General features: G+C 35.0%; 1 protein-coding gene across 1 annotated transcript; it reads right to left on the reverse strand.

Moving 5' to 3' along the window:
• Nucleotides 1-554: 554 nt before the first annotated feature.
• Nucleotides 555-6,458, reverse strand: LOC122604823 (pentatricopeptide repeat-containing protein At1g63400-like). Its single transcript, XM_043777687.1, has 4 exons — nt 4,200-6,458; nt 3,896-4,086; nt 1,916-2,048; nt 555-1,198 (listed from the first exon to the last, which is right to left on the reverse strand). Exon 1 carries the CDS (start codon nt 6,456-6,458, stop codon nt 4,362-4,364), a length of 2,097 nt encoding a protein of 698 aa, XP_043633622.1. The 3' UTR covers nt 555-1,198; nt 1,916-2,048; nt 3,896-4,086; nt 4,200-4,361.
• Between the last annotated feature and the right edge of the window lie 3,244 nt (nt 6,459-9,702).

Consider the following 9,702-nt stretch of genomic DNA (forward strand, 5'->3'; position numbering starts at 1 on the left):
GGTACTTTAACAGGTCTTAACAAGTACCCAATTGACAGCCTTAATCTTTACCTTTAAATGTGTTGGTGGGGAACAGTTACATTGATGGAAAGAGAAAGTGACACATCATATGAGAAATTGAGAATAAGAGACAAAATGCGAACTTTGTAGGCTGATCCCGTCTGTTGATAAGTGAGAGAAATTAAAATTCCAGCAACTAAGAAATGGGTATAAATGATTTTGAATTAAGACCTTCACACCCACATGTTTTTGTGTTATGTCATACTAGTCTTACTAAACAAACAACAAACTAAACATCTTAATTACCCTCGTATAGTCATATCCTCACCAGAGATACTAGATTTAAATCTTTACTATTTAACATATTAAGAACAACAAAAACCTCATTCATTTATCCATATAGCAATCACATTCTGATAGTTCACTTGCTTACTTATATTGATGATTTGACCGAGTACTATAAGCTAAAATGCTAATCAAAAAGCTAACCCAATTAAACACCGTTTGGGCATATTCGATTTAGATATGTAAGCAATCATATACAAATTCAGATGTAGCAAAGTAAACGCTAACAAATAGCTATAAAATCATGATTGTCTACAATAGAACCGGCAAATGCACACAGTAATAGCATAATCAGTATCAATGAATGCCACACCCAAAAGATTGTGTCTTCCCAAAATTGAAGACTATTGTTCGTATGGGATCTAGGCTAATCACCCTTTGTGTTACATCCTGTTTATATGATTAAAAAAAACTACAAAAACCTATAAGTATTTACTACACAAACAGATACCAATGAATATACAATATACAAGCAGGGCTGGAGGTACCTTTACATATTTCGGTATTAGGTATCAACCCCACAGACCCACTGACCAGGTTTTGTACAGTCATATAATGAAAAAAGTTTTGGAACCCCATACGAGTTTCCTATACTTTTCTTCAACGGATACCTTTGCATCATTTGGTTTACCTTACTGCCTGTTCATAGCACAAAGGTGAATTTTTCACTCTCGGGCCCTGATTCATGAATTAATTTCATCCATCACTAAAACCTTTATCACCAGAAAAAGTAAAATAGGGCCGTCTGTAAATTGATCAAATAACTGTTCTTTTGCTAAAAGGAGAACGGACCACACGGGTCTCAAGTCCGCAATATATAATTTTTGAAGCATCCGACTCCCTTGATCTCTGTCTGGCAAATTTAGATTATTATTTTGATAGTATGTTTTTTGCAATCAATTGAACACATTAACAATTTTAAAACAGTATAGAAAGTGTTGCTGATCCACCCATCTCCTAATAGAAGTGACCATTCCAACCTGAACAATTTTGAAAGTTACCAATGCACCCATATTGCCACACCAACTTGAAATAGATGCTACTCAAATAGATTAACAAGCCTATTTACGATCATTTCTTGTTAGGATACCGTTATGGAGTTAGGCCAAACTTCAGAATTTGTGATTTGGTTCAAGAGTTTACTAAATGATATGTGTACGTGCCAAGCGTTGTAGATTAAACGGAGCAATAGCAATAGCAATACCTTACAAAGCCAACCTACCATAAGCTAACAAAGCCAAATGTTGTAGATTAAACAGATCAATAGCAATACCTATCCCATAGATGATTTTTACATACAGAATTTCCTCAAGAATACCAATAATTTCCTTTTCTTGGTATTGTGTTTAAATATGCTCAGCCAACCCACATTAGGCACAAGAGGTAACAAATCTGGATTTAGTAGACGACCCGTAGAAATACTCCCACAATAAATTTAAATCATGATAGACTATGTATGTTTTGGCAGTAATCTAAATACTCCATGAGGAATAGGAGAATACTGCACAACTAAAAGGCAGGCGCACAAAAAAATAGAAATATTTGCCATAAACATGGAAAGATAACAAACCTGAAATGTGCACTTCCTCAGCCAGCTCCTATTTGCATGTAAAACTGAAATAATAGTTAGCTTCATCTCCAGCAGCATCGATCTGGACCTTAGTGCTATCTTCCTCATATATTGTACCACTATTATCTCCATTCTGCACATTAAACAATGTCTCATCAGTAAATGCTTGACGAGCAAAGATATCAAGAACGATCAGGTATTCAAAGTTGGCAATATTCAACAACAAAACAAATGACATTGACAAAACTTCTACAAAGCTTACATGTTAAAGTGAAACTGGAGTATCAAACTTGACCTATCTATACCATACATGCCTGAAACTAAATATCCAAAACCACATACTATAAACCCTGTAACTCTTTTAACCCTATATAGTACAGAACACGATATGTTTTAACATACAAGATCAAGAAAAAAATGGAATGGAATGATACAATGTCAATGCTCTAATATACTTGCGATAGACGTTCACTTGCTTTCACTAAGGGCTTGCAAAAGCGAGTCAGCTCTTGGGATTAGTCTGCTCGCAAAGCGAGTGAGACACCCAAGGTTATCAAAAAAACCAATAACGATACACATGGATTGAAGAACTGTCCTAGAATCAGAGATGATAATCCAGAGTATCTCGACGAGAACAAACTATATAAAAGGAAAAAAAGCCCCTTACCAACAAAAAGACAGAAAGCATAGGTGACTCATAATTAACGAAAAATATTGACGTATATGAAAGAGTAAAGATTTACTTGCAGATGTTAAGTTGTTCTTGAGAAAACTGAGTGTAAATCTATAAAAAAATCTACACAAATGAAAGGGAGAAAGCAGAAAAAAGACAGAAAGGAAAGACATAATCATACTCTTGGAGAAGACATGTAGAAACTGGGGGAGTGAAGAAGACACATAAAAGTTGGAAACTAACAGCCCAAGACTACTTATGTCCTCATGGACCCTTTAAAAGACACAGCAAGACATGTTACTTCTATTCATGAAGTTTCATATACAGAAAAATGCCTACATAGTACATACGCATAAATACAAGAAAGTCAGTGAATTTACTTAAAATTAATTCATATTCCAATTAATTTACAAAGAGTAGAAAAGTTACTTGTCATCACTGCGACTATATGCATTGTTTCAATAAAAGATCAATAAGAAATGCATAAAAAGGGACTCAAGCAATAGCACGTTGTCCATCGCCATTCTCCCCTATATTTCTTCAAAGAGGCCACACTTTTAATGATCATGTCTAATAAAATGAATCCAAATAAACTACTGAACGGATTCCCTAAGCATCCAATTCTACTATGGATTTGAATTGACTCATCAGCCTCAATCAGTTTAAAAATTAGTTTGGATTGAGACAAATTGAAGTGCAAAAGCATAATTGGAGTAATATATAACTAAATTGATTATAAAGAAATTGAAAAATTGCTTGTGCATCTTTTAACTAGAATACAAACCAAAGTATGATGAAAAGAGTGACGCTACACTCAGAAAAGATTTACAAAAAGACTCTTACAAAATAATGTCATGAAGTAAAATTATTATGTAAACAGTCAACTTCTTTTGCCACATTATATTGTAAGTGTAGAATTCTCAGAGCTAAAGGTCACCGAGGGCAACAATGACATGTACAAAGTCAGGGGAATAAATTTCAGATGATAAGTAGGATCCACTGGATGTACTCCAGGTATGCAATTAGGATTAAGTTACTAAACATATGTCATCTTTGGAAAAACGATAGGACCAGGTGACAATGCAGACAAGTGTTACATACAGGTGGCTAGTGGTATATTATCTTTTATTTAGAAATTCTAGAGTTCTACATACAGTAGGAAGAGTTAGTATTGACTGCAAGTTCTTTTAGATATACCGATCCAATCAAAGTGAACATCTAATACATCTTTACTGCAGTAAAATAAAAATAAAAAACTATTGCTTTTCACATAGTTGAAGATAAAAATAGCTGGAACCAGAGAGAACCTTCTGAATCTGTCTCTTTGTGAAACTTTAAAGTTTCCATGTCTAAACAATATATGCAGCGCTGTCTGGCGAGTAACGGTTCGATTACAAATTAGTGTTGTTGGCTTGCAGAAAGCTAGATAAAACTTTGCTTTCTCCTTCCTCTTTTTGCTACCAAAAATCTGGCATGCATAAAGTGAGGCTTTCCGTATCTGTTGACAAACATATAGGTTGACCCCATATCAATAATGGTGGAATTAATAGAAAGCCTGTATCTAGCAGTTATTACCGTTACAAATACAAAACAGGAAGAAAAAAAACTGACCTTCATCAACTAGATTCACGAAGACGACTGAATTCTTCAATCAATGTTTCATTTTTGTTTCACTTATGTTCTTCATCAACTCGACTTTATCTGCCCAGGCCACTCGCATTTTATGCTGAAGCTGTCACTGAATATATCAACCATCAATGGATATTTCTCAATTTAAAGGTTGGAAGAACATTTTAGCCCAACAGTGGATAGAAATCTATTTAGCAAATTCTTTGCATCTGCAGAAATACTGGCATCATGTGGTCTATTAAGAAACTCTATAGCCCTGGTCGTGTCATTCGCTTTGAGAAATCCCTGCACCATAATCTTATAAGTAATCTCATCAGCGAGGCAGCCATTTGCTTTCATTTCTCGAAACAACATATCTGCTTTACTAAGATCACCCATTTTACACAACCCATCAATCATGACGTTGTATGTACGGACATTAGGTTTCAAGCTTCTAGCAGCTACACTAAGAAAGATCCCATATGCGGCATCAGTTTTGCCAGATTTGCACATACCATCAATAAGACAATTGCATGTAACAATATCAGGGGTAACACCCTCACCATCCAGCATGTTGAACAACATTATAGCCTCGTCTAACTTTTTATATTTACAAAGGGCATCTAATATAGTATTGTAAGTGAAAATATCTGGATCCAGACCATTAAATTTCATTTCGGGAGGAAGCAAACGGGCCTCATCAAGTCGACCCACATGACACAAACCACTAATAAGGGTGTTATACGTCACGAGATTAGGAGGAATACCTTTCTCAGACATTTTGCGAAAAAGACTTAGCATATCATCTCCTTTATTGTTTTCAGAGTACCCCTTGATTAAGATGTTGTAACTGATAACTGAAGGCTTGCAACCTTGATCAGTCATAGAATCAAAAAACTTTAGGGCTTCATCTAGTTTTCTATTCTTACAGAGGGCATCTAATATAGTATTGTAAGTGAACATATCTGGATTCAGACCATGAGATTTCATTTTAGAAGGAAGCAAACAGGCCTCATCAAGTTGGCCCACATGACACAAACCACTGATAAAGCTGTTGTATGTCACGAGATTAGGCTCAAGACCTTTCTCAGGCATTTCACTAAAAATACTCAAAGCTTCATCGATTCTTCCATTTTCAGAGTACCCATTGATTAAGATGTTGTAACTGATAACCGAAGGTGTACAACAGTGGTCAAACATAGAATCAAACAACTTCCTAGCAACATCTACTTTTCCAAGAAAACAGTAACCATTTATCAGTGCATTGTATGTTACAGTATTAGGTTTCACACCTCTGCGGATCATCAATGACAGCAAACTTTCAGCTTCAATTATCCTCCCTTCCTTACATAATGCATCCAATAAAACCGTAAACGTATGTACATTTGGTGAGATATCCTGAGCAAGCATCTCACTCAACAATCTCAATGCTTCTTCCCACGACCTTATATTACACAAACCATCAATTAAGCAAGTATAAGTCACAACGTTAGGCACAACGCCTTTCCAAATCATTTCATCAAAAAAGTTCAAAGCTTCCACAATCTGTTTATCTTTACAAAGGCTATCTATGACAGTACTATACTGAATAATCCCCGGAGAACAATCAAACATTTCCATCTTCTTAAACAACATGACACCACCACGAGTATCTCCCGATTTACAAAGACCATTTATCAACGTTCCATACGTAACCACACTAGGTTCAAACCCATATCCCAATAGCCTATCAAACAACTTAACCGCCTCATAAACCTTATCATTACTACATAATCCCCTAATAAGTGTATTAAAAGTAGCACAATCCGGTTCGTAACCAAGTTTAACAACTTTCCCTAACACCCCGAACCCGATATCCACTCTTTTCAAATGACAAAAACAATTTATGGCAATATTGAAAACATAGATTGAAGAATCCAAAATAGGGTTGACTCCCAACAAGTCAAACTTTTTAATCAATGACAATGCAGAATCAAAATGTTTAATTTTAACAATAAAGTTTAAAACTTTAGTGAATTCCGGAAAAGGGGGGACAGGGTTTCTATACACCATACGATTAAAAGTATAAATAGCATCTTCCAATTTTTTCAAATCAGTAATTTTCTTGAAATTTTGATTATGGGTATTGGAATGATAGTAAGAAACAGAGGAATGAGAGTAATTGGAGAAAAGGGGTGCTGTAAAAAACTTACAGGAATCAAGGAAGGTAAAAAGAAGGGGGTAAATTCGAACACCGTTAAAGGAGTGCTTCAACAAGATCATATTCTATAAACCCTGATGGCATGGCCTCTTAAACCCTAGCCTTATCAAAAACCCTAAATGTTAGCAAGTCCTGATTCTCAAGGGAACGCTTCATTGGTTGCCGCGGGTTTTTGAAAGTGTTTTAGGGCAAGTCATTGGTTATAATCAATTTTCTCTATTTATCTCAAATGTTTCCTTTTCTTTTTTTCTTCTAAAACACGTTTGGTAAAAAGATTGAAAAGGTAAAGAAATGAAATGGAAAAAAAAATGAATTTTCTCGTACAGCAGAAACCAATTTTTGTGTTTGATAAGAAAATCTGAAAAATGTGATTCTAACATATATTAAACTAGCGTTGTACCCGCGCGATGCAGCGGGGAATAAGAAAAAAAACGTCGGTGGTTTGTGGGGAGGCGGCGATGAAAAAGAAAAAAAAATAAGCCGGCGGCAGTGGATGGTGGTTTGATGATGGTTTTTGGGGCGGTGGTGGATGGTGTTTATGGGGGATAACGTATATAGAAGGTGGATTGCGGCGGTGGATGGTTGTGTTTGGGGCGGTGGTGGATGGTGTTTATGGGGGAGAAAATCAGAGAAGGGGGAGGGAGAGAAAATTAGAAATCGGATGAACGTATGTGTGTGTAATGAGCATGATGGAGAAAAAATAAGGTAGTGTAAATTAGAAGGACATAAAAAACATTTTAAAGGATAATTACAAGACATAGGTTATGTTTGTCAGGAGTTTTTCAAAAGCTTTTAAAGAGCTTTAGCTTTTAGTTTTAAACCAAAAGCTCCTACAATTTTAAAAGCTTCGTTTGGATGTACAAGCTGTAGCTTTTATTTTAATACCAAAAACTTGAATACCAAACGCTAACACAAAGAACATTCTAATTACAAGAGCTTTTAACCTTCAAAGTTACACAACTATCTCTTAATCTTAATTAATACGAGTACAACTCTCTTTTCTTCGTAATGCTTTAGTTACCCGCCTATATACAAATAAAGAAATCATATTCAAGCAAGAATCTCTGATGCTTTTCTATTAGTTCCGGTAAGTACACGAAAATTTCGTAACTTTATTTTTGTGGTTTTTATTTACAAATCCTGTGCATGTTTTATGTTTGTTTTTACCTTTTGACATTTTTATAATAATGCCATTTTATAATAATGCCATATATACATACATATATATATATAACTTTATATGTGGTGAAATTTTTTTTATATGTTTGTGTCTTTTTTTTGTCATTTTATACTTTTAATTTACAGCTACAGCTAGTGTACCAAACATTTCTAAAAAGCAAAACTCATGCTAACAGCTTTGATGAAAAGCTACAGCTTACAGCTCTAACTAAAAGCTACAACTTACAGCTACCGCTACCAGCTACAGCTATTTTTGTCAAACATACCCATAAACTCGAACCCGACATTGAATTTAACATCCCAAGAGTTACCAATATACTTATGTAAACACATGATTAACCAATGTACTGCAAAAATATAAAATACCAAACTTTGATGGTAAAAATACTAAAATGAAAATTAAATAGGGGATAATTAAAAAAATGTTAGAAAGTTTGGTTCAAAAACTGTATTATTTATCCAAGTTAATGAAAAAAATGCATATGTTATATGCTACGTTCGGGTGATGACATGATGACATTCTAGTAGACCGTTTTGATCCAAAATTGTTGTTAGCAAATAAAGAGGTTTTTATCTTTCAAATGTATTTAGTAGATAAAGGCCTATGAAGTTACAAGATACAAGGAGGTGATTAGAGAGCCGGACAAAGAAGTAGGAACTGCATCAAGAGCTACCAGCGCCGCTCACTTCAAGCCAGTGCCGCTAGCCTATACCCAACGCCGCTGGAAGGCCCATTCAGCGCCGCTGGGTGGCCCAGATCAGCAACTGACTTATTTCACTATTTAAGTCGAACTAACCCTCAAAACCATAAGAGAGAGCCGATTCAGCAGCCCTAGCCGCCCATATTCAACCCTAGGTCGACTTTGCATATTCCAAGGAGGTTTTGGAACTTCCAACACCTTTCAATCTTCATCCTCAGTCTAGATCTACTCTTTTATTTTACTTTTAGTTGGTAAACAATGTCTTTCATCTTTTCAAACTTTTTTATTCTTTTAATAATGTCAGGCTAGTAGGCTGAATACTTGTTTGGATCAATGTGATCATGTAGACGTTTATTGTTTTACTTTGTTTGTTACATACTGTTGGAGTGTGTTTTACTGTCTATCGTAGATCCATGTTTTACTAGTTCTTCACATTATTATCAGTTCTATATCTGAATATATTAGTTTAATTCTGATGGTTGTCTATGATCATACACTAGGACTAATATGCTAGGATGGAAAACACTAGTCGATCTATAACTAGTTGTAAAAGTTGATTCACTTGTAACCGAGGGATCCATAACCATAGTAAATAGGATGAGTAGAACATGATACTTAACAATGTCAGACGCGATCTTTTGACTTGGAAATGAGCAGTGTGATCACCGGAGATAATTATTATCTGATCATGACTTAAGAGCCAGGTAACTAAAAGATTATTGGTAACACAAACTTTAGGTCATTAAAGCTTAAACAATGAATTTAACAAGAATTTGTTTATAGGGTAGTGTGAGTCTAGCGACAACACTAGTAATTAGGCAAAGTGAATCTAACGAGAGTTTGAGCCGTCATTAAGTTTCCAACAGCCTAGCAAATTGGTATAATAGTATTTGGTCATACCATGAGATCGGAGATGCCAAACAAGTATTTTAATTTAATTATCGTTATTAGATTTTTCCAATATTTACGTTGTTTCTTTATAAACGGCCTGCCCCGGTAACACCGGATTTGCATTTTATTTTTAATTAGTTATTAGGGAATCGTGACAACCCTAACAACTAATAGAATTACATGCATTGATAGATTAGGTAAAGAAACTCGTCTCTGCGAACGATCATGTAACTCATCACTTAAACTATACTATACTGACCGGGTTCTCTACTCGTAAGTGTGTGTGTGTTTTTTCAGATAATTACTTGTACAACAATTTTATAAATTTAAAAGCAAAAATAAAATCACCATCAGGTATTTGTGGGGAAAGGCCACCCGGTCTCGATTAAGAGGGACATCATTTTAGATCAACCTTGAATAAATTAGAAGGGCCTAGATTTTATATTTTCAGAGTGACAGACGGTAAAACGCAAAAAATAAAACCTAAATTTCGAAAATTAAAATATATTTTTACAAAATAGATGATGTCTTTCAA

This window comes from Erigeron canadensis, chromosome 6, assembly GCF_010389155.1.
Source record: "Erigeron canadensis isolate Cc75 chromosome 6, C_canadensis_v1, whole genome shotgun sequence".
NCBI classification, from domain to species: Eukaryota; Viridiplantae; Streptophyta; class Magnoliopsida; order Asterales; family Asteraceae; genus Erigeron; species Erigeron canadensis.

Coding starts and splice junctions, on each gene's coding strand:
- LOC122604823 (XM_043777687.1), bottom strand. CDS start 6,458: ATGATCTTGTTGAAGCACTCCTTTAACGGTGTTCGAATTTACCCCCTT.